This window comes from Phyllobates terribilis, unplaced genomic scaffold, assembly GCF_046119375.1.
Source record: "Phyllobates terribilis strain yellow unplaced genomic scaffold, ASM4611937v1 Scaffold_3__8_contigs__length_932513732, whole genome shotgun sequence".
Lineage (NCBI taxonomy): Eukaryota > Metazoa > Chordata > Amphibia > Anura > Dendrobatidae > Phyllobates > Phyllobates terribilis.
Genome location: NW_027362763.1, coordinates 401,993,918 through 402,020,127, shown reverse-complemented (window position 1 = coordinate 402,020,127; position 26,210 = coordinate 401,993,918). Strand labels below are relative to the sequence as shown.

At 44.1% G+C, this 26,210-nt stretch overlaps 1 protein-coding gene across 1 annotated transcript in view; it reads right to left on the bottom strand.

Moving 5' to 3' along the window:
* The window catches only part of LOC141259483 (CD109 antigen-like), a 275,952-nt gene that overhangs the window by 192,055 nt on the left and 57,687 nt on the right, over positions 1–26,210 (bottom strand). Inside the window, exons 10-12 of the mRNA XM_073675568.1 lie at positions 12,714–12,823; positions 7,599–7,733; positions 6,130–6,294 (exon numbers count right to left, since the gene is read on the bottom strand). Of these exons, the coding sequence (XP_073531669.1) occupies positions 6,130–6,294; positions 7,599–7,733; positions 12,714–12,823 (410 nt within the window). The remainder of the gene's footprint in view (positions 1–6,129; positions 6,295–7,598; positions 7,734–12,713; positions 12,824–26,210) is intronic.

Sequence of the window (26,210 nt, the reverse complement as noted above, 5' to 3'; positions counted from 1 at the left end):
CTGCGGCGAAGACGTTCCAAGCACACTTCTGCAGACCCCATGGATACCCGGAGCAGGTGCTGACAGATCAAGGCTCAGCCTTCGAAGCCGAACTGTTCAAGGAGTTCTGCCATCTGTACGGTGTAAAAAGATCCGAACTACACCGTACCACCCCCAAACCAACGGTCTCTGTGAAAAGATGAATAACATCATCATCGACCTGCTGAAGACATTACCACTAGAGGAGAGAAATCAGTGGCCAGACCTACTACCTGACCTGGTAGATCTGTACAACCACATACCTGTGAGTTCCACCAATTGTACTCCAGCATATCTCATGCGAGCAAGACCCGGAAAGTTGCCCATGGACCTGGAGCTTGGTGTAGTAGAACCTGAAGCAGATATGTCCACTGAGGACTGGGACATGACGCGACAGGAGCAGTACAGAAGAGTACGGGCCTGTATCAAAGACAGTCTCACTCGGGTAAGGGACAAGCAGGAAGCCCACTACAATAAAAGTGTGCCCGCAGAACCCTTCACACCAGGAGAAGTGGTGTTAAAGAGAAAAAGAAGAAACCACAAACTTGATGACCAGTGGGACAGAGAACCCTACACTGTGTTAAATTCAAGATTTGATAACAGGAAGACCTGTTTAATTAGCAAAGACGGAGGAATAACGACTGCAACAGTATCTAGAGACCATCTGAAGTTGTGTCCAGACCTGCTAAAGCCCCAGGAAGAAGCGCCTCTCACCATACCGGAGGAGCCTAAAGAAGCAGTACTTCATACTGACTTAGGAGATTTCCCAGAAGATTGGCCTCAACAAGGAGGAGGAGTGATAATACCTGTGATCCACTTCTTTCAACAGCCAGAAGACCCTCCACAGCAAGTAGAACCTGTAAGTGCTTCAGAAGAGCCTGCTCAAGAAGAATCCCCGGAAGAAGGATCCCCGGTTGGAGCAGAGCAAGAAGGCCCAGCCAATTGTACACTTGCCAGTCCCGTAGGGAGGTTAAGGCAACCCTGCAGTCCCCCAACACCTAGAACTGACAGAATAGCAGGTAGTACAGACACCAGTGCCTCACACATCCCAGTACTACGTAGGTCGACACGCAGCACGCAAGGTCAGATACAGAGAGTAGAAAGAGAAACTCTGACAGTGTGAATAGTTGCCCCTGGGGTATTATATTGTGTATTTGCATTTATGTATTTCTTAACTTGTGTTTGCTTTATAATGGACAATCTAGGTGATATGGACACTTTTCTTTTTGCCTCTAGTTACCCATAAGGGTATATAAAGAAGTCTGTGGCTGAGGACTGTGTGCAGCCCAAAAACTGCTTGTTATAAATAATTGCACTCCCTGGAGTGCCCCTTTTAGATGACCTCAGAACAAAAACCTGTCTGGCGTCGCCGAAGTTGGGGTCCAACTCAGGATCTCCTAAGCCCTGCAGCCACGCCCAGGGCCTATGTTGAGGGTTTGCTTTGGACAGGTCCCTCAAGCTACCTTGTACTTTACCTGTGAGATGGACACCCTGTTAGGGGACCTCACCGGAACAGACTTGAAATTCTGAGGTTGCTTATTATAATGCATACAGTACAGACCAAAAGTTTGGACACACCTCATTTGAAGATTTTTCTGTATTTTCTTGACTATGAAAATTGTTCATTCACACCGAAGGCATCAAAACTATGAATTAACACATGTGGAATTATATACTTAACAAAAAAGTGTGAAACAACTGAAAATATGTCTTATATTCTAGGTTCTTCAAAGTAGCCACCTTATGCTTTGATGACTGCTGTGCACACTCTTGGCATTCTCTTGATGAGCTTCAAGAGGTAGTCACCGGAAATGGTTTTCACTTCACAGGTGTGCCCTGTCAGGTTTAATAAGTGGCATTTCTTGCCTTATAAATGGGGTTGGGACCATCAGTTGTGTTGTGCAGAAGCCTGGTGGATACACAACTGATAGTCCTACTGAATAGACTGTTAGAATTTGTATCATGGCAAGAAAAAAGCAGCTAAGTAAAGAAAAACGAGTGGCCATCATTACTTTAAGAAGTGAAGGTCAGTCAGTCCGAAAAATTGGGAAAACTTTGAAAGTGTCCCCAAGTGCAGTTGCAAAAACCATCAAGGGCTACAAAGAAACTGGCTCACATGAGGACCGCCCCAGGAAAGGAAGACCAAGAGTCACCTCTGCTTCTGAGGATAAGTTTATCTGAGTCACCAGCCTCAGAAATCGCAGGTTAACAGCATCTCAGATTAGAGACCAGGTCAATGCCACACAGAGTTCTAGCAGCAGACACATCTCTACAACAACTGTTAAGAGGAGACTTTGTGCAGCAGGCCTTCATGGTAAAATAGCTGCCAGGAAACCACTGCTAAGGACAGGCAACAAGCAGAAGAGACTTGTTTGGGCTAAAGAACACAAGGAATGGACATTAGACCAGTGGAAATCTGTGCTTTGGTCTGATGAGTCCAAATTTGAGATCTTTGCTTCCAACCACCATGTCTTTGTGCGATGCAGAAAAGGTGAACGGATGGACTCTACATGCCTGGTTCCCACCGTGAAGCATGGAGGAGGAGGTGTGATGGTGTGGGGGTGCTTTGCTGGTGACACTGTTGGGGATTTATTCAAAATTGAAGGCATACTGAACCAGCATGGCTACCACAGCATCTTGCAGCGGCATGCTATTCCATCCGGTTTGCGTTTAGTTGGACCATCATTTATTTTTCAACAGGACAATGACCGCAGGCTGTGTAAGGGCTATTTGACCAAGAAGGAGAGTGATGGGGTGCTACGCCAGATGACCTAGCCTCCACAGTTACCAGACCTGAACCCAATTGAGATGGTTTGGCGTGAGCTGGACCGCAGAGTGAAGGCAAAAGGGCCAACAAGTGCTAAGCAACTCTGGGAACTCCTTCAAGATTGTTGGAAGACCATTTCCGGTGACTACCTCTTGAAGCTCATCAAGAGAATGCCAAGAGTGTGCAAAGCAGTCATCAAAGCAAAAGGTGTCTACTTTGAAGAACCTAGAATATAAGACATATTTTCAGTTGTTTCACATTTTTTTGTTAAGTATATAATTCCACATGTGTTAATTCATAGTTTTGATGCCTTCAGTGTGAATGTACATTTTTCATAGTTAAGAAAATACAGAAAAATATTTAAATGAGAAGGTGTGTCCAAACTTTTGGTCTGTACTGTATATATTTATTATTTTTAATGTTTTCTAATGTAACATTCAAGCAGAGTGCCTCCCATAAAGGGAAGAACTGTTATTGTTACCTGTTAATAAAAATTACTTCAGTCAGGGAGTACTGAGCTTTGCTAGGGGGGGAATTTGGCGCCCTGCTGTGCAATGGTGCCACAGATCCCAGAGGGGTGCATGGATGGACTTCTCCCCACGAGGCCCTCACAACATTCACACACCTCCACCCTACCACCTCAGATCAGCAGAGGGAGCCCGTCAGGGACACATATATACTGGAGGGTGGAGTTAGGCAGTCAGTTCCTCTAGGAAGAGAGTCTAGAGTCGAGCTCAGTTCCAGTTCCTGCAGAAGATGAGCCTGAGAGAGGTCAGTCTGCAGTGGTGCTCAAAGTCAGTTAGAGATCAGTTACTCTAGGAAGAGAGTCTAGAGTGGAGCTCAGTTAGAGCCGAGAGCATGCCGACCCTCAGAGAGCGGCGAAGCGCAAGGTGCCTGCTGCAGTGCTTAGGCGAGTCAAGGCCTACTGCACGTGTGAAGCCTAGCGAGGGCCCCGAGTGTGGCCGAAGGCAAGTGGAGAGAGTAACATAGGGGGCAGAGGAGCTTAACCAGCTCACCCCAAAACCATATACCGGACACCGGGTCCGCGTCTACAGGGCCCTATATCCCCAGTAGGAACAACCGGAATCCCTGGAGAACTACAGGTCCCAGGTTCACCAGAAGCTAACTATTGTACCAGGGCCAGGAGTCACGAAGGCCCCAGCGACCAGGGAGAGTTATCTCTAGCAAAAGGCCCTACCACCAGGTCAGCAGGTACAAGGCAGAGACAGAGACCAAGTTAGGCCTAGCTCCAGGCAGGTCTGAAGCTTAGCAAGGAAAGATACGGAACAGGAGGCCCTACACCCGCTCACTGGGGAGAGTCCTGAAATGCACCCTTCACCCTGAAGTACCCTGGACCGTGCCTGCTACAACACCAGTAAAGGTACTGAAGTGAATTCCCGTGTCTGTGCCTGTTCTTCCTCTGACCCGGCTGGGTCCCTTCTGTCCTGCATCCCTGCACACCATCCCTGCCCCGGGGGCCCACTCCACCTGTGGGGAGCAGATACACCTCAGCTGCCATCCCAACACCCCCAGAGGACTGGAGCAGCGCTGGTAGTCATTACCAGGTACCACAGGTGGCGTCACGAACATTTGCTACCCCATACAATTTCTCCCCATTTTTGTTGACCGCCCTGGGCCAAGGACCGGGCCAGTCACCGTGATATCCCCTCAAGCCTCTGAGGGCCCGGCTGCCGAGTAACCCCCACTGACCAGGGGGCGCATCAATTGCAGTCTGTGACACCTTTGTTGTGGCTTCTGTGCCTTCTGTTGCTACTGATGCTGATGTTACTGCCAATTTTTGAAATGTGGACTCCAAGTTGGGTCTCCATCTGGTGGGTTGCTTGTAGTGGAAGGAGTGTCAGAGCCCCATTATACTATTTCTATATACTAATTGAGGCCACTTTACTGATATCTGCCCCTAATTTTTGGAAATGTTTGGACTCCAAGTTGGGTCTCCGTCATGTGTGTTGCCTGTTGCAGTAGGGCTCCCAGACCGACAGGCCGATAGGCCTGCATTTACTTTCAATCAACTACTTGTGTTACTATCCTTAAATTTTTCAAGTAATAGTAGTTTACAAAGCTGATATTTGTGCTACCTGAGGGTGGCTGAGCAGAAAAGCAGTTTGAGCTGTTGCATGAGGTATCAGGGCTTCCAGCACAGCAGGCCTACACCGATCCCTCACCCACCTCATCCTGATTTGAACTTAAATTCAAAGCTGTAAATGTTGGCCCCACCTTGTCTCATGCGTCGCCCATGCCTGACTACTGCTGTGCCATTGTTAAATTTCTACTGTGGGTCAATTGATGCCACTTTTCCTGGTGTCTGTCCTTCATTTTTGGAAATGTTTGGATTTCAAGTTGGGTCTCCTTCATGTGTGTTGCCTGAATTTGGCAGGGCTCTGAGAGCACCAGGCCTACACCTGTCACTCATCCACCTGTTACTGATCAATGTTTAAGCTAGAAATGGTGGTTCAAGCCCTGTCCCAGGCCCTGTCCCATGCATCTATGCTGCGCAATTATACTATTTGTACTCTGGGCCAATTTATACAATTTTTCGTGCTGCCTGCCCCTAATTTGAACTGTTTTGGCAGCTTTTGGGCCTCCTGAAGGTGTTGTCTATGCGTTTGGTTTTGCCTCTCATTGAATTCAATGGGGTTTGGATACGTTCGACGAACCGTTCGACGAACATACGGAAGTTTGCCCATCCGAACCGAACCTTCAAAGGTTCGCTCACCTTTAGTCATAATATCACACATTTGTATCAATATAAGCATCAGCTCTCCATCAAAAAACAAGCCTTCATACAGCTCCTTTGATAGAAAAAATAAAAAAGTTATGGGTCTCAGAAAATGATGACACAAAAGTAGGACTTTACCACTATAAAAAAAATGTAAGTTTGATATAATCCTAATTGTGCTCACTTGGAAAATCATATTGCCATGTCATTTTTACTGCACAGTGAACAATGTAAAAAATTACAAAAAACACTGGTTGAACTGCGCCTTTCTCATAGAATTTGTCTTCCCATTTTGCAGTATATTCAATAATAAAGTGAATAGTGCTATTCAAAACTACAACTCACCCTGGAAGCCCTCATATTGCTAGGTTGATGAGAAAATAAAAAAAGTGTATGGCTCTTGGAATAAGGGAAAGAAAAATCCAAAGCAGAAAAACAAATGTTGGCTGCATTTGGAAGGGGTTAAGATTCTTTAGGCTTTGCCTGGTGTTGTATTACAGACCCATCGAAGTGAATGAGGCTTCAATTCTAGGAGGAAGTGGTCATATGTTGTCATTTCAACACATCCCATTTAAGATCTATAAGAAATAATTTTCTTTCTACTCACCTCAACATTTACGTATTGGACTGACTGAAGAAGTGGGAATTCTATGGCAATAATGGCAGAATCTGGAATGGTGTAATTTTGCTGTGTGACACTGTGAGAAACTCCTGAAGACTGAGTTGTAGTAGAAACCACTGTATTCTCTAAAGATGCGTTAAAACTTTCAACCTGTGGGGAAAAAAAATTAAAAATATATTATAATACATAAAATATTTCAGTTTGGAAATTCATGTGCTTCCAAAACTAATAAATTGCTGAAATTTCCATATGTCATTACTGACGTCTCTCCCTTTAGCAGTGCACATGATCATACTGAAGGATAGGTAATCGACGATGCTGTCATAGACAATATATGCTTTAATTGAGGCTTAGTCCAGGTCATTAAAGGATTTAATAAACTGCAGGATTTAGATACTGATTTTTTTCATTTTTTTTCCATAGATTTACTTTAAATACTCTCATTAGGGCTCGCTTCCACTTGTAATTAAATCGAACGAATGCAATCTGATTAAAAATCGGATTGCATTCGTACCAATTTAATCCTATGCTTCTGTTCTCAATGGCGTTTTTCTTTCCTGCTTTGTTTGGATCGTGATGGGACGGGAAAGAAACGCAGAATGCTGCGATTGCATGCAAAATTCGGACCAAACACACCCATATAAGCCTTTGGATGCGTGTGAAACATCGCACTGCACTCGGATATCACCCGAGTGCAGTGCGATTCCTGCCGACGCCAGCAACAGAGGAGATGGAGAAATTAATTTCTTTGTCTCCTATGCAGCTGTGCTGCGATACCCTCTGTGTGAGATGATCGGAGCACTGACATTTGGCTCCCGCTCGCAGCAGAACAGCAGCTTCATTAGCATTGGATGCCCTACGCTGGTGGGACTCCAACCTACTTGTGACCTTCAGATAAAGAGGGCTATTTACAAATTGTATGTCCAGAGGCACCTTTACATGAAGTTTGTGTAGAATCCACTCTGGTGGTGTCTGTTTATGCCTTAAAATAAGTAAAAATTGCATATAAATGGCAATTAAAAAAACAAGCTGGAATAGACTTGGTGTGAATATTTTATTTTATTCAAAGATTTTCAATTAAAGGGAAATTTTGCATATTCCTGAATTTCACGGCAGGTCTAAAAAGTTTGGTTATGAGCAAATTTCACCATTAGAAACAGTTTTACAGGTGAAAAATTCAAATTAATTTCACAATAATTAGTATATAACTAGTTTCAGAGGGTTTGTGGCTCCCTTTTTTAGATACAACCACAAATTTCCTTTTTTACCATACTAGCAAAGAGTTAAATGGCTTTATTCTGAAGCTTGCCACTTTCCACCGCTCAAGTATAAATATGCATTTCTGACCCCTTTCTCTGTAAAATGGTGGTAATGCTGTTGAGATATTTCCTTTGTTTTTATAATTTCTTACAACCCAATTAAGTTCTATAAGAAATATTTCTCTTTCTACTCACAAAAACACTGGCGATTAATGATTCAGAATTGTTGCTTAATAAATTATTGCTTGAATACTGCATTATATTAACAGAAACCACTTTACTCTTTTCCTCCTTAGTTAAGTTCTTATTGTCAATCCTTTGTATCTGAACCTGGAAGAAAAAGTAGAATGAACATTACGATAAGTCTTGTTTCATTCACTATGAAAATGTACTTTTATAATTAATAAATTGCTTGAATTACCATCTGTTCTTACTGAATTATCTCCCATACTTCAGTGAACATGATCATACTGTAGTATAAAATTGATGATGCTGTCATAGGCAACATAAGGACCGATTCATCAAAGTTTTTTCTTGTGGCGTAAAAGCTTTGAAAAGTCGCAACATTTTTCCGCAATATGGAGTTGCATAAAAGTTTTGTGACATTTGGCGTTTTCACGCTAGTTTGAATCTGCTTCGCTACACCAGAGCTGAGGTGGAGCCAGAGAGGGATTGGGGCATGATAAAAAATGCTGTAGTTTTGTACGCCAGAAATGCTACTCTAGTCACCGACTGAAGTAGTATTTCTGGCGTGGCGCACAGAGACGTTCAGCAGAGGCATCAAATTCATCAAGTGGTATGCGCCTCTTAATGAATTTTGTGCCTCCTGTACTCCATCAAGACTGTAGCGCGAGTGTGCATTATGCCAATCTTGATGAATCGGTATATAGTTAAGGTATATTCCAGGACATTAGAAGATTTCCTAAACTGTAGCATTTACATTGTGTGTTTCCTGTTTTTGCTCAGCGCAACACTTCAAAAACAACCACAAACATGACTTAAACCATCAAGACCTGGCCTGAAGATGCCTTAATGACCAGCCAATTTCCTTTTTTATTTGCCCCATCCTCATTTCAGCGCCTTTAAATAATAATTTTAATTTTTTACTGACGTGTCAGTGTAAATTATAGAATTTGCTTGAAACACAAATACAGAATACAGCAAATTTAACCAACTGAGTTGTTGCAATGGTGGCATCCTAATACAGTACCACACTCAAATTCAGTGAGCTTCCTAAAAGTCCAGAACATAAAAACAGTCCCAAACATAAAAATGAGGTTTAGTTGGCACAAGATTTTTTTATTAAAATGGTCATGGAGTGACCATAATTTCTCTTAAAACTCCAGCACTTTAGAATTTAATTAGATGTCCACTACTTTACAATGCCTTCAACTGACAAGAAACAATGGTCTTCAGCTTGCCTCCTTTTATTTATCTGAAGGTTGCAATTGCATATATCGCTGAAAAAAGAGTCATACGTAGATCACGTCAGTGCAGTCCATTCAGTGCATTTTATATATGACCTGAGATGTTCATATTCATTTCATCTTCAGACACCATACAGCTGGTCATTACATTTCCCTGTACTATACCAAAAAGTTAATGTACTTCTCGATAAATTTCGGAGAGAATTTAGTACATGACATGAATTGAGATAATCAAAAAATACTATAAATTCCTCCTTCATTCTCGACCATGCTACAAATATATCATCTTTGAAACCTAGCCAGTTTTTCATGTATTTCATGGAATTTGATGCAAACATGAAACTGATCTCAATCATGTTCATGAATGCATTAGCAAAATTTGGAGACGCAGAGGGCCTTACCAAAGTTCCCCGCAGCTGCAAGTAAAAATTTTCATTAAACCTGACATTTTTTTTTTTATTATATCAAATAAAGTAAACAAAAATTTAATCATATCATTACTTAATGTGTCACATTCACATGACTTTTCTATAATTGCATCAATCCCCTCCTTTTAGGGGATATTTATGTATAGACATTGTACATGCAAAGTGCACAAAGAGATGTACTTTGATCCCCTCAGATCATGAATTTTACGAAAAAAATCATTTGCATCCTTAATAAGGATGAGAGGACCCATGGATTTTCGGGTTTGTCGGGTTCGGTTGAACTGTAGTCCAAAGTTTTCTTTGGGTACCAGAACTTGACCCCATAGAAACCAATGGGACCCAAACTTTAATGCTGTAAAATGGTGGAGTAGTGCTTTGCGTGTGTAGTGTAGTGTACTTGTTAATAAATAAATAAAAAAAATGACTTGAGGACCCCCTATTTTTGATAACCAGCCAAGGTAAAGCAGACAGCTGTGAGTTGGTATTTTAAGGCTGGTAAGGGCCAGATAATCATGGACCTTCCCAGCCTGATAATATCAGCTCACAGCTGCCTGCTTTGCCTTTGTTGGTTATCAAAAATGTGGAGATCCTAAAAAAATGACGAGGGGTCCCCCCTATTTTTGATAACCAGCAAAGGCAAAGCAGACAGCTGTGAGCTGATATTAATAGGCTGGGAAGGACCATGGTTATTGAGCCCTTCCCAGCCTAAAAATACCAGCCTGCAGCCACCCCAGAATTTGCGCATCACATAAGATTTGCCAATTCTAGCACTTTGCCCAGCTTTTCCAGATTGCCCAGGTGTGTTTTTGTGGTAAAAAAAGTGATTAATTTTTTTCTTCATCGCCCAATGGTATAAAATTCTGTGACACACCTGTGGTGTTAATATCCTCACTGCACCCTTAGATGAATTCATTAAGGTGTGTAATTTGTAAATGGGGTCACTTATGTGGAGTTCTGCTGTTCTGGCACCTCAGTTTCTCTGCAAATGTGACATGGCACCCTCAAACCATTCCAGCAAAAACTGAACTCAAATATGGCGCACTGTGCTTCAAAAGTAGGTTTTGACCACATATGGGGTATTCGTTTAATCAGGGGAAATTGCATATCTAATTGTACTGTTCATTTTCTCCTACTATCTCATTTGAAAATTAAAAACCTGGGGCTAAAGCAACGTTTTAGTGGAAAAAATGTTAATTTTTCCTTTACGCAGCCCAAAGCTATGCAATTCTAAAAAAATTCTTTAAAATGTTCACTACACCCCTAAATGAATTCCTCCTTAGGTGGGGTCACTTGCAGGGGGGTTTCTGCTGTTTTGGCATGTCAGGGGCTCTTCAAATGCGACATGGCATCCGCAATCTATTCCAGCCAAAATTCAAATAGAGCTCCTTTCCATCTAAGCCTTGCCATTTGCCCAAACAGTAGTTTCCAACCACACATCGGATATTACCGCACTCAGGAGAAATTCCACAACAAATTGTGTAGTCCATTTTTTCCTTTTCCTCTTGAGAAAATAAAAAAATTTGGGGCTTAAAAAAATTTAGTTTTTCATTTTCACGTCCCAATGTTATAATGTTCCGTGAAGCGCCTTTGGGACCTAGATGCTCATAGTACCAGTTCATGAATTCCTTGAGGTGTGTAATTTCAAAATAATTTCCTTGTGTGGGGTTTCTGCTGTTTTGGCATTTCAGGGGCTCTTCAAATGCAACATGGCGTCCACAATCTATTCCAGCCAAAATTGGGCTCCGGAATTCAAATGGTGGTCCTTCCCTTCCGAGTTGTGCTGTGTGCCCAAACAGTAATTTCTGACCACATTTTTAGTATTGTCGTACTCAGGAGAAATTGCACAATAAATTGTGCAGTACATTTTCTCCTGTTACTCTTGTGAAAATGAAAGATTTGTGGCTTCAATAACATTTTTGTGAATAAAATTAACTCTTTCATTTTCACGTCCCAATGCTATCAATTTCTGTGAACCACCTGTGGGTTCAATATGCTCGCCACACCCCTTATTTAATTCCTTGAGATGTGTATCTTCCAAAATAGCATCAATTGTGGGGGTTTCAACTGTTTTGGCATGTCTGGGGCTTGGCAAATACAATACGGTGTCCACAATCTTTTCCAACCACAATTATGTCTCAAAATTTAAATAGTGCTCATTCCCAGCACTGGAATGCACCCAAACAGTAGTTTCTGGCCACATAGGGGGTATCGACGTGAAATTTCACGACAAATTGTACCATCCATTTTCTCTTGTTAACTTTGTAAAACTTAAAAATTGGAGGCTAAAGCAACATTGTTTTGGAGAATAATTATTCATTTATTGTTTCCTCTTGTTTTAAGTACTGTGAAGCACCAGGAAGGTTAACAAACTTCCTAAATGTGGTTGTAAATACTTGGAAGGGTTCAGTCTTTAAAATGGGGTAACTTTTGGGTGTTTTTTTTTCATATAGGCTCGTAAAAATCCCTACAAATACAAAGTGGTTCCTAATAAAATAGGTTTTGTAAATTTTGTTGGAAAAATGAAAAATTGCTGCAAAACTTTTAACCATCTACATTTCTAACAAAAAAAAAGTATAAGTTGAAAAAACAATGCTGATATAAGGTAGACATGTGGCAAATGTTATTTATTAATTATTTTTGTGGTAAGACCTTTTGTTTTAAGGGCATATAAATTCAAAGTTCTAAAATTTAGAGTTTTTCAAAGTTTTTATCAAATTTCCAATTTTTTTCATAAATAAACATAAATCATGTCATCTTAAATTTACCACTAATATGAAGTACAATCTCAGGATCACTGATATATGTTGAATAATTTCAGAGTTATTACCACATAAAGTAACACTGGACAGACTTGAAAAATTTGGCCTGGTCAGGAAGGTGAAAACAGGCTTCGATGGTAAGGGGTTAAAAAACAATAAAAAAGCAAATATTGACTTCACCACTCACTTTCTGGCCACTTCCGCCAGTACAGTCCTCGCCACCTCTACTTATGACAATTTCGTGCTGAAATCCAAGGTCGTCTTTACACAAGGCCGTGCCTTCCAGGCCTAGATCGGCCATTCGTCATGATGTCATGACATGTACTGCGACCTTATAACATGCACTGTAGGCCAAGACTTCCGACCACGACTAAGCCCAGAACATCTCTGCGCATGCATGAAGATGTCCAGGGTTTCAGTGCGTGGTGGCAGCAAGACAAGGTGCCAAGGACTTTGAGAGGTGAGTATTGGTTGTTAATTTGTTTTCCTACATCTTACAGTTATTCTCTCTCCAGACCCCATAGCTTAAAAAGAACATTCAATTCACAAAGAATAAATTCACTGCAAATTGAGTTTCCTGGTAAGATCGGGCAGATATGCTGAATTTGAATCTCGTCAGATCTGCTCATCTCCACTTGTCACTGTTCTTAATGATAGGTTTTTATCCAATAACTTGACAATGCTTATATACAGTACCTTGAATGTGAAATTTTGACCAGGCATAAAAGCTTGAGGCAGGCCAACAAGATGGAGGCTGTATTCATAATCTGCTCTTTGTACATTGGATGATTCATTAACAACAACACCTGTAAATAAATCATCAGAAAGAATTCAAATATCAATTTTCAATAGATATTTTATGATCTGTTGTGTTATTTTTTATAAAGTATATCCATATAACCTATGAGAAAAAGGATGTGCCGGAACATTGTGCAAAAATGTTTTAATAAAAACATTTATTTTATTGAGTAAATCAAAAATATTCAAACAACAATACAGTAAAAGCAAAAAACAGACACACCACAGACACAGGCGACAAAGAAAATTGGTGAGTGAGCTAATCACATAGAAAGTTAAATAAGTAAGTACATGTGTAAATGGGTATAGAAAAAGCAAATCACCATGAAGTAGAATTCACAATTAAGTAAGAGACCACATGTTGGTTCAATTTGTCGCCTGTGTCTGTGGTAACATAGTAACATAGTAACGTAGGTTGAATAAAGACCTAGATCCATCCAGTTCAACCTTTCTCCCCCAATTGTACTCCCTACACTAACTTACTAACTTACTGGGACTAGGCCTCATAAATGTATTATTACTATTTTTATTATTGCTGCACTATTACAATTAAAAATGAACCCGTTTATACTTTTTTCTAATTAGTTTTATATTCTGTATTATTCTTATGATTCTAATAATGATATTACTAAATCCCTATGCCTAAATCTGTTGATCCAGAAGAAGGCAAAAACCCCAGGATACATTCAGCTAATTTGCATCACGGGGAAAAATTCCTTCTTGACCCCGAGAAAAACCGATCAGTCCTAGAACCCTGGATCAAACCTAATTATGATACTAGTTATGTAATTACTATTATTGTATTAAACGTACTACTATAGGTGTAATATTTTGTCTAATTTAACTGTAGCCGACAATGTTATGTGTATCAAGGAAATCGTCAATCCCTTTTTTGAAAGCTGTTAGGCTGTGTGCCCATGATGCAGAAATGCTCTGGATTTTTCCTGAGCGTTTCTGATTCTCCCTGGCTGAAAAAAACGCATGTGGATTGTACATGCGGATTGTACATGTGGATTGTACATGCGTTTTTCCTGCCAGGGACATGCGGATGTGAAGCGCTCTTCACTTGCATTTCCGCATGCGGGTTGACAAGCGCTTTCCAAGCGATTTTAGTATCACTTGGAAAGTGCTTGACCACTTGGTCACATTATATAAAGCCATGCAAACGGCAATGATTTATATACTGTGACCGAAAGAATGGTAAAAAATAAAAAAATAAATCTATACTTACCTTCCGATGGCCCCCGCAGCCTTGCTTTGCTCCGTCCTGGCTGTCAGCAGATCGCAGTACACTGAAGGACCTGCCGACGTCAGCGTCGCGTGACCCGTCACATGACTATGAAGTCAGCGCAGTTCCTCCAGTCCATCGCGATCTGCCGGCAAGGGAGGATGAGCGCAGTGGGGGTCATCAGAAGGTAAATATAATATTTATTTTTTATTTTATTCTTTTTTTTTTTTACAGTTTCTATGGTACCCGGGTCCGGAGGACAGTCTCCTCTCCTCCATACCCGGGTACCATCCGCACATTGAATGCATGCATTCCGCATGTGCTTATCTAGTGAAGCGGAATACATGCGTTCCAATGCAAGTCAATGGCGGCGAAAACGCAGCGCTTCCACAAAATAATTGGTAGTGCTGCATTTTTTTCCGCAGCGAAAATTTCCACAGCATGTGCACAGCACATGCGGATTATCATTGGGGAACATGGCAGGCCTTCTACCATGTGTTTTTTAAGCGTTTATGCAGCGTCTTTGCCGCTGTGGAAACGTTTAAAAAACGAATCGTGGGCACACAGCCTTATAGTGTCGGCCATTACTTCCTCTTGTGGTAGTGCATTCCACTGTCTGACTGCTCTGACTGTAAAGAACCCTTTCCTGTTTAGGTGCCGGAATCGCCTTTCTTCCACCTGTAATGAGTGCCAGCTGGTCCTTAGTATGGTCTTTGGAAGGAATAAGTCATGTGCTAGTCCTTTGTACTGACCACACATATAGTTATACATGTAAATGAGATCTCCTCTGAGGCGTCGTTTTTCTAAGCTAAACAGAATCAACTTTTCAACCTCTCATCATTAGTGTTGAGCGATACCTTCCGATATCAGGAAATATCGTATCGGATTGGATCGGACCGATACCCAAAAAGTATCGAATATCGCCGATTCCGATACCGGAAACCAATGCAAGTCAATGGGACACAAATATCGGAATGAAAATAAACCCTTTCTTTCCTTGTAGGTTAATTCTACATGAAGTAAAACAACTAAGAATAATGTAGAATGTATTACGCGAAAAGCCGGCAATTCATCAGCGGCATACACCGGTACCCGACAATTTACAACAGAAAGAATAGAGCTTCACACATAGATTAGATAGATAGAAACATGTCAGTCACATATATATGAAGTACAGTGACAGTGTTGATTACTGTACTTGTCATTTAGTGTAAAGGATTTATAAAAAAAAAATAATAGTGTTCTCATGTACCGTCTCTTTAAAAAAGCCGGCCGGCAATTCAGCAGCGGTACCCGACAATTTAGAATAGAAGGAATAGAGAATCACACAAAGATTAGATAGATAGAAACATGTCAGTCACATATATATGAAGTACAGTGACAGTGTTGATTACTGTACTTGTCATTTAGTGTTAAAATAAAGGATTTATTTAAAAAAAAATTGCCGTAGGGTTCCCCTTAACCTCCGCTAGAGCCTAAAATTAAGCAGACAGCTGGGGCAGATGTTTGAAGCCTGGGAAGGGGGTAATACCCACGGAGCTTCCCAGGCTACTAATATCAGCCCCCAGCGGAATACCTAGCCTTTACTAGCTATTAAAATGGGGGACCCCCCCAAAAAAATGACGTGGGGTCCCCCCTAATTTAATAGCTAGCAAAGGCTAGGCAGACAGCTGGGGGCTGATATTAATAGCCCAGGAAGGGTGCCATGAATATTGGCCCCCTCCCAGGCTAGAAACACCAGCCGTCAGCCGCCCCAGAAATGGCGCATCCATAGGAAGCGCCAATTCTGGCACTTAGCCTCGCTCTTCCCACTGCCCTGTAACGGTGGCAGTGGGGTAATAGGGCTGGGGTTGATGTCAGCTTATAATGCCAGCTGACATCAAGCCCAGGTTAGTAATGGAGAGGCGTCTATAAGACACCCCCATTACTAACCCCATAGTCAAAGTTAAAAAAAAACACAAACACCCAGAATAAAGTCCTTTAATTGAAATAAACACACAATTCTTTATTGTTCTAAATTAAACCATACTTACCGTCACGCCCATTCCAGCTGAAGCCAACGATCTCCTGCAATAAAAGAAAAATAATAAAGCAACCTCATCCTTACCTTTCCATGGTTCCCACGACAGCTTCAGCTCTGCTACATCGAGATGACAGGCTGGACCGCAGCAGAACGCTGCCATCCAGCCTGTCATCCTGCAGACACTGAGAAGCGCAGGCATGCTTGCGCTCCTCAGTGTCTCGCTGTGACGGCATAAAGATGAGCCGAGGTCATGTCCAATGAACTCAGCTGACCTCATGCACGTCACTGACAGCGTGGGAGAATTCTCACGCTGAAGCGCTGAGTGCAGGAGAATTTTCCCACGCTGTCAGTGACGTGCATGAGGTGAGCCGAGTTCATTGGACATGACCTCGGCTCATCTTTATGCCGTCACAGCGAGACACTGAGGAGCGCAAGCATGCCTGCGCTTCTCAGTGTCTGCGGGATGACAGGCTGGACGGCAGCGTTCTGCTGCGGTCCAGCCTGTCATCTCGATGTAACAGAGCTGAAGCTGTCGTGGGAACCATGGAAAGGTAAGGATGAGGTTGCTTTATTATTTTTCTTTTATTGCAGGAGATCGTTGGCTTCAGCTGGAATGGGCATGATGGTAAGTATGGTTTAATTTAGAACAATAAAGAATTGTGTGTTTATTTCAATTAAAGGACTTTTTTCTGGGTGTTGTGTTTTTTTTAAATACTTTACTAGAAATTCATGGTGGTCATGTCTAATATTGGCGTGACCCCATGAATTTCAGGCTTAGGGCCAGCTGATAATACCAAGCTGGCCCTAACCCCTTTATTACCCAGTGAGCCACCGCACCAGGGCCCTGGATGAGTTGGGTACAGCGCCAGAAGATGGCGCTTCTATGAACGCGCCATTTTCCGGGGTGGTTGCGGGCTGCAATTTGCAGCGCGGGTGGCCCAGAAAGCTGGGGCCTCCCAGCGCTGCGAATTCCAGCCCCCAGCTGCCTAGTTGTACCTGGCTGGACGCAAAAACAGGGCGAAGCCCCACGTCAATTTTTTTTAATTCTTTCATGAAATAATTTAAAAAAAAAGGGCTTCCCTATATTGTTGTGTCCGGCCAGGTACAAATAGGCAGCTGGTGGTTGGGAGCAGCCCGTTCCTGCCTGCTGTACCTGGCTGGCATACAAAAATATGGCAAAGCCCACGTCAAAATTTTTGGGAAAAATTAATTAAAAAATAAATAATAATTTAGGGACTGCATCTTTATTAACCCCTCAAGTGTCATTTAGTGTTAAAATAAAGGATTTGTTAAAAATAAAATTGGCGTAGGGTTCCCCGTAATTTTAGGCTCTAGCGGAGGTTAAGCAGACAGCTAGGGCAGATGTTTGAAGCCTGGAAAGGGGGTAATACCCATGGAGCTTCCCAGGCTACTAATATCAGCCCCTAGCGGAATACCTAGCCTTTACTAGCTATTAAAATGGTGGACCCCCCAAAAAAAATGACGTGGGGTCCTGCCTAATTTAATAGCTAGCAAAGGCTAGGCAGGCAGCTGGGGGCTGATATTAATAGCCCAGGAAGGGTGCCATGAATATTGGCCCCCTCCCAGGCTAGAAACACCAGCCGTCAACCGCCCCAGAAATGGCGCATCCATAGGATGCGCCAATTCTGGCACTTACCCTCGCTCTTCCACGCTGCCCTGGTGCGGTGGCAGGGGGTAATAGTGGTGGGGTTCATGTCAGCGCCAGCTGCCATGAAGCCCAGGTTAGTAATGATGGGCGTCTATAAGACACCCCCATTACTAACTTACAAAGTGTTAAAAATAAAAAACACACACTACACCCAGAAAAAAATAATTTATTTGAAATAAAACACACCATTTTATTTAATTCTTAGTTTACTAAAAAAAAAATGGTTACCTGTCCACGTTCCTGCGCTGATCTCCCATGCACAGCTGTCACATCTGGAGATGTGACAGCTGTCATTGCTGCTGTAAGCTCACACTGCCGGGAACACATCCGCTCCCGGCAGCGGGAGCCACTGACTGAGGTCACCGGAGTGCATTCAGTCAGCGCAGCTCCGGAGACCTCCTTTACGGCACTGCTGTACCGTGGGAATTTCTCATGGTACAGCGGGGCCGTAAAGCAGCTAACCGGAGCAGCGCTGCCTGAACTCCGGCGAACCCGCTTATGCAATGACGGGGCTGCTTTACGGCCCCATCATTCTAGCGGCGGCAGCGGTTCAGAGCGGTCACATTCTATGTGGCTGCTCTAAACTGGAGATCATCGTGGGACACTCGTGGACTACTACGGAGGGGTAAGGATAAGGTTGTGGTTTATTATTTTATATTTTATTACAGGAGATCGATGGCTTCGGGGAATTAGGTGTCTAGGTGAGTATAGGTGTAGTTTTTTATTTTTTACTTTATTTTAGGTGGCGATCGAAAAGTCAAGCATGAACTCACATGAACCCTCCGAGGGCACCGCGGCTACTTCAAATGAACAGCTGATCGGCATCACCTGATACCTCAGCTGTTCATTTGAAATAACCGGCGGGAAAGCGCAGCACAGAACGGGAAAGCCAGCGGTGAAGTCTTTTCACTGCCGGCTTCCCCGCCCGGGTCCTTCGCTCCCCGCTCCTTGGTGCTGCGCTCCCCGCCCGGTCCTAACTTACGATCGGGATGGGAGGTGGCGAGGGGAGCGGAGGATCGGGATGGGAGGCCGCGGGGAAGCAGTATGGGGCTGTGTGATTGTTTAAAAGCCGGCGGCTTTTTACCGCCCGCCGGCTTTTAAAGAATCAGGAGAATTCTCTCACGCTGGGATGGCATTCTGATGACAGGCTGGATCGCAGCTGAGCGCTGCCATCCAGCTTGTCATCCTTCAGAGACACTGCAGAGCGCAGGCATTATGGGAACTTCCGATTCCGGTATTCGATATTGTAAAAGTATCGGAATTAAGTATCGGAATTCCGATACAGCGAATATCGGCCGATACCTGATATTTCAGTATCGGAATGCTCAACACTACTCATCATATGAGAGGCCTTCCATCCCTTGTAATAATCTAGTTGCCCGCCTTTGAACTGACTCTAACTTCTGAATATCCTTTTTAAAATGTGGAGCCCAAAACTGGATCCCATATTCTAGATGTGGTCTCACCAGTGATTTATAAAGGGGTAACAGTACATTGGGATCGCGGGATTTTATTTCTCTTTTTATACATCCTAAAATCTTATTTGCCTTTGCGGCTGCTGCTTCACATTGAATACTGCTGCTCAGCTTACTTGTAACCAGAATACCCAAGTCCTTCTCCTGTTCTGTAGTCTCAAGTATCCTCCTATTTAATGTATATGCAGCAATAGGATTACTCCATCCTAGGTGCATTACTCCACATTTATCTACATTAAACCTCATCTGCCAAGTGTTTGCCCATTCAGTCATCTTATCCAGATCGTTCTGCAATATTGTAACGTCAAGATCAGATTTTAATATTCTACATAGTTTGGTGTCATCAGCAAAAACTGACACTTTACTCTCAATCCCATCCATTAAGTCATTAATAAAGAGTTTAAAAAGAATCGGTCCCAGCACAGATCTGTGCAGCACCCCAATGCTGACTATGTCCCATTTAGAGAACGTATCATTCATGACGACTTTGTTTCCTATAATTTAGCCAATTCCTTACCAATACACATATAGTTCCCCCAATTCCTTGCATCCGTAGCTTCAGTATAAGGCTGTTATGTGGTACAGTATCAAATGCCTTTGCAAAGTCCAGATAAATCACATTGGCCGCATTTCCAACATCTAGATTTGCACTTACCTCCTCATAGAACCCCAAGATGTTGGTTAGACATGACCTATTTTTCTTGAATCTGTGCTGATTATCATTTATTATATTTTTCTCTGCTATATAACTCTGCAGGTCATCTCTTATGATGCCCTCAAAAACTTTGCACACTACTGATGTCAGACTTACCGGACTGTAGTTACCTGGATCCACCTTTTTACCTTTCTTAAATATCAGTACCACATCGGCTATCCTCCAATCCTGTGGCACCACCCCTGTTACAAGAGTCTAAGAATATGACATACAGCGGTTTGTCAATTACTGAGCTTAATTCCCTCAGTATCCGTGGATGAATACCATCTGGGCCAGGGGATTTACAGTTAGGTCCATATATATTTGGACAGAGACAACATTTTTCTAATTTTGGTTCTAGACATTACCACAATGAATTTTAAACAAAACAATTCAGATGCAGTTGAAGTTCAGACTTTCAGCTTTCATTTGAGGGTATCCACATTAAAATTGGGTGAAGGGTTTAGGAGTTTCAGCTCCTTAATAGTGTTGAGCGAGCACTAAAATGTTCGGGTGCTCGAAGCTCGGGCCAAGCTCACCGTGATACTCGGGTGCTCGACCTGAGCAACGAGCCCAATGTTAGTCTATGGGAGACGCGAGCATTTTTGCGGCGGCACCCCCGGCAGTCTTTTAAAAGCCTAACAAGTGCCCAAAACGATAGTGACAGTGCTCAAATGACATGAGGACAGCATGGGGATCGCCCCAGGAAGCATTTCTGACCCCCAGGTCACTGCTGTCAACAACGTGGTCAGAGGTATTAAGCCACTATTACGGGCTCACAATAAAACGTTCAAAAACGAAACTGAAACTGCTCTCCTGTGAAATATGTTAAGGAAGTTCCTTTCCAGGGTAAAGACTTGAGTATAAGGTAAAATAAATAACCCCCAAAAAAATACTCCTCCACACCTTGGGCTATGTTCACAAGTAGCATTTTTTATGCGTTTTTGCACTTTTGTATTGCTTTCAACCGTGACAAATGCATTCACTGGGAAATGTCATTTTAACATTTTACAATCTTATCTGGCCATGTGCTGTGTGACACATGCATACAGTGCTGAAAAGACATGGGAACAGCATAGGGAAGACCCCTGAAATCATCTCTGACACCCAGGTCACTGCATAAAAGTGTGACCATCAGAAGCGATCCTTGCCGCATCAGAAGATGCAGACTTGCAACTATCCCCGTGCAAGTCCTTGTCCCAGGGCAGTGTTCAATTGCACCTCCCCCATTCCTTGCAATGCAAGCGCAAATATGCAGCCAACCAACCACCCACCCACCCGCAGGCTGAAATACCATACTGCTAGCTTTCACTTGAAATGGGGCCTTTTAGTTTGGAGGAGGCCGAAGATGGCCACTACCTCATGGCTGCTTCGGCAGCGACGTTTCCATACTCAGTCCCCAGCCGCCCGGCGGCCGGGTGTCCACGCTCGGTCCCCAGCCGCCAGGGGGCGACCGGATGTCCATACTCAGTCCCCAGCCACCCCGCGGCCAGGTGTCCACACACGGTCCCCAGCCGCCCCTATTTCTCCTGTTACCTTCCCAAACACTTTTCCTAGCCTTGTCTGCTTTAGGGCAGCATTGGACGAGCCCACCAGAGAACCAGACTCCTCCGGTGGGCCCTGGCTTCTCCATCAGGGGAGTTGAGAGTGTCAAGGTGAGGAGCATGATGATTGTAGAAGTTAGCACCTGCTTTGTTTTCTTGGAATGCAAGCGCATGTATGTAGTAGCGGCTAGGCCTGTGGTGGTCAGCGTTTTGGCGCATATCCCACCTCCTCCGAGGATTGCTGGATGTTTTTCTGCTACTATCCCAGTTCTATGACTCCCGTTAAAACAAAGCTTCAGGTGATAAATGATGGATGAGGTGGTGGCAAAGGAGAAAGAGCAGGAGGAACAGGGACCATTCACATCAATATCAGGCCAGTCAACCACACAAGTCTTGTAGGATATGTTTATGTACCAAAAGGAGCAGTTCGGCTACACAGTTATAGGGCATACAGTGAGTGCAATGCCTACCAAAAATTTAGAGGCACTACAATGCCCCTTGGAAGTGACATGGAGGTCAGAGGGCCTTAACTAAACCATTTTTTCCATTTATAGCAACTGGGTCTCCTGTGCACTGTTGGCCTAAGCAGTGAATAGAAGGCTTTCCAAAAATTATGAGGAACTGCAATGCCCCTTGAAACAGACGTGGATTACAGCGTACTTAAAACTTTCTACCCATTATTGGGGAGTGGGTCTCCCTTAGTGTACGCCTATGTATTGAAAAGCAAAAGCTGACTAAAATTAGGAGGAAATGCAATGCCCGTTGGAAGAGTCATGGAGGTTAGAGGTAATTAAAAACAACATTTCAATGCCCCTTGGAAGAGCTGTAGAGTTCAGAATGGTTTAACAAGACAGTCTTAATGTCCCTCGGAAGAGACGTGGAGGTCGCAGTAGCTTAACAAGACGGTTTTAATGCCCCTTGGAAAAGTGGTGGAGGTCACAGTAGCTTAACAAGACGGTTTTAATGCCCCTTGGAAAAGTGGTGGAGGTCACAGTAGCTTAACAAGACGGTTTTAATGCCCCTTGGAAAAGTGGTGGAGGTCACAGTAGCTTAACAAGACAGTTTTAATGCCCCTCGGAAAAGACATGGAGATCCCAGTAGCTTAACAAGACGGTTTTAATGCCCCTCGGAAGAGACGTGGAGGTCTCAGTAGCTTAACAAGGCGGTTTTAATGCCCCTCGGAAGAGACTTGGAGGTACCAGTAGCTTAAGAAGATGGTTTTAATGCCCCTCGGACGAGACGTGGAGGTCACAGTAGCTTAACAAGACGGATATAATGCCCCTCGGAAGAGACGTGGAGGACCCAGTAGCTTAACAAGACGGTTTTAATGCCCCTCGGAAGAGATGTGGAGGTTGCAGTAGCTTAACAAGACGGTTTTAATGCCCTTTGGAAAAGTGGTGGAGGTCACAGTAGCTTAACAAGACGGTTTTAATGCCCCTCGGAAGAGACGTGGAGGTCACAGTAGCTTAACAAGACGGTTTTAATGCCCCTTGGAAAAGTGGTGGAGGTCACAGTAGCTTAACAAGACGGTTTTAATGCCCCTTGGAAAAGTGGTGGAGGTCACAGTAGCTTAACAAGACGGTTTTAATGCCCCTTGGAAAAGTGGTGGAGGTCACAGTAGCTTAACAAGACAGTTTTAATGCCCCTCGGAAAAGACATGGAGATCCCAGTAGCTTAACAAGACGGTTTTAATGCCCCTCGGAAGAGACGTGGAGGTCTCAGTAGCTTAACAAGGCGGTTTTAATGCCCCTCGGAAGAGACTTGGAGGTACCAGTAGCTTAAGAAGATGGTTTTAATGCCCCTCGGACGAGACGTGGAGGTCACAGTAGCTTAACAAGACGGATATAATGCCCCTCGGAAGAGACGTGGAGGACCCAGTAGCTTAACAAGACGGTTTTAATGCCCCTCGGAAGAGATGTGGAGGTTGCAGTAGCTTAACAAGACGGTTTTAATGCCCTTTGGAAAAGTGGTGGAGGTCACAGTAGCTTAACAAGACGGTTTTAATGCCCCTCGGAAGAGACGTGGAGGTCACAGTAGCTTAACAAGACGGTTTTAATGCCCCTTGGAAAAGTGGTGGAGGTCACAGTAGCTTAACAAGACTGTTTTGATGCCCCTTGGAAAAGTGGTGGAGGTCACAGTAGCTTAACAAGACGGTTTTAATGCCCCTCGGAAGAGACGTGGAGGTCGCAGTAGCTTAACAAGACGGTTTTAATGCCCCTCGGAAGAGAAGTGGAGGTCACAGTAGCTTAACAAGACGGTTTTAATGCCCCTCGGAAGAAACGTGGAGGTCGCAGTAGCTTAACAAGACGGTTTTAATGAACCTCGGAAGAGACGTGTAGGTCCCAGTAGGTTAACAAGACGGTTTTAATGCCCCTCGGAAGAGATGTGGTGGTCGCAGTAGCTTAGCAAGACGGTTTTAATGCCCCTTGGATAAGTGGTAGAGATCGCAGTAGCTTAACAAGATGGTTTTAATGCCCCTTACAAGAGCCATACAGTACAGCATCTTAAAAATATTATTCCCATTATTGGGGAGTGAGTCTCCCACAGTCTTTGCTTATGTCTTCCAAGCAAAATCTGACAAAAATAAGGACGGAGGAACTTTCAATAATGGCAACACGGACCACGGTCACCCTGGTGGTATAGTGGTGGTAGATGCTGAGGATAAGGAGAAGAACATAAAACAGCCGAAATGAGGAAGCGTATACCCATGTGTGGGTGTCAAGCGGTGCATGTGAATACACCTCCCGAAATAACAAAGTGGATTTGACTTTATGTTACTCTGCTGTCATTTGGTGAGGATGAGAAGCCTGGCCCAATCCAGCCCTTGTTCATTTTGATAAGGGTCAGCTTGTCAGCATTGTCAGTTGACAGGCGAATGCGCTTATCAGTTATAATTCCCCCAGCGGCACTAAAAGCACGCTGGTACGGTCGGCAAGGTACTCCCTCACCATCTTTTGAAACTTTCCACTCCTTGTGAGAGTACCCCGCGACTCTGGGTCTGTCCGAAGGGAGGGTCTGAGAAAACTGTCCCAGAACGTTGACAGTGTTCCCCTGCCTCTGCTGGATTGGAGTTGCGTCTCTGTCGCATGTACGCCTTGGTTGGGCAACGAACTGTGACCTCTGCCGCTAGCGTGTTCAGATGGGAATTTTTTTAACAGTTCTGCAGAAAGGGCCTTCTGGTACTGCCTCATTTTTGTAGACCTCTCCACCTCAGGAATAAGAAAGTGAAAGTTCTCCTTGTAGCGGGGGTCTAAAAGTGTCACCAACCAGTAATGACTGTCACCCAACATTTTGACAATGTGAGGGTCACGGTTAAGGCAGCGTAACATAAAGTCAGCCATGCGTGCCAGACTGGTAACGGGCAAGACTTCCGTGTCCTCACGAAGATGACGAATGACCATGTTCTTCCCCCCCCCACCCTGTCCTCAGTCCATTCACCCTGAACTGACGGTATGACAGTTGTACAGGTACTACCGTCTACAGCGCATGATACAAGCTCCTGTTCTTCCTCCTCCTCTCCCTCATTGTCACCCAATGCACGTTGGGATGAGATGAGGCTGGGCTGTGTGTAATCGACCGCTACGGCTTCTTGATCCATCTCATCATACTCTGGCTGCAATGCCTCCTCTTTAATTCTCTGCAGAGAGCATTGCAATAGACAGACAAGTGGAATGCTGACGCTAATGATGGCATCATCGCCACTCACCATCTTGGTGGACTCCTCAATTTTGTCAAGATGGTACATATGTCAGACATCCAGGTCCACTCCTGAGGTCTTATGTGTGGAGTCTGACCTGAATATCGACGGACTTGTTGCAGCTGGTACTCCACAACTGCTCTCTTCTGCTCACAAATCCTTTGCAACATGTGGAGGGTAGAGTTCCAACGTGTGGGGACATCACACACCAGTCGGTGTGACGGAAGCTGCAAACGCTGCTGCAACACAGCAAGGGCGGCGTAAGCTGTAGCCGACTTGCGAAAATGAGCTGACAGGCGGCGTAATTTGACAAGCAGATCTGGCAACTCGGGGTACGATTTAAGAAACCGCTGAACCACGAGGTTAAGCACATGAGCCAGGCATGGTACGTGTGTGATCTCGCCTCGCCTCAGAGCCACCACCAGGTTACGGCCATTGTCACACACGACCATGCCTGGATGTAGGTTCAGCGGTGTCAGCCACAGATCTGCCTGCTCTTTCACAGCTGTCCACAGCTCACAAGCAGTGTGAGGTTTCTCACCTAAGCTTAGGAGTTTCAGCACAGCCTGTTGCCGCTTGGCGGTGGCAGTACTGCAGTGCTTCCAGCTTGTAACTGATGTGGTGCTATCTGAGATGGAGGCTGAACATGAGGAAGAGGAGGATGATGCACAGGAGCTGTACACTGTGGGGGCAACTCTGACTAACATAGGGCCCGCAATCCTCGGTGTGGGGAGGATGTGTTCCGTCCCAAGGTCCGACTGGGTCCCGGCTTTCACTATGTTTACCCAGTGTGCCATCAGGGAGATGTACTGTCCCTGGCCACAAGCACTTGTCCACGTGTCCGTTGTCAGGTGGACTCTCCCAGTAACTGCGTTGTTGAGGGCACAGCAGATGTTTTGGGACACGTGCTTCTGTGTTGCGGGGATGGCACACCGGGCAAAATAGTGTCGGCTGGGGACCGAGTACCGAGGAATGGCCACCGCCATAAGGTTGCGGAAGGATTCTGTCTCCACCAGCCTAAAAGGCAGCATTTCCAACGCAAGCAGTCATGAAATGTGCGAATTT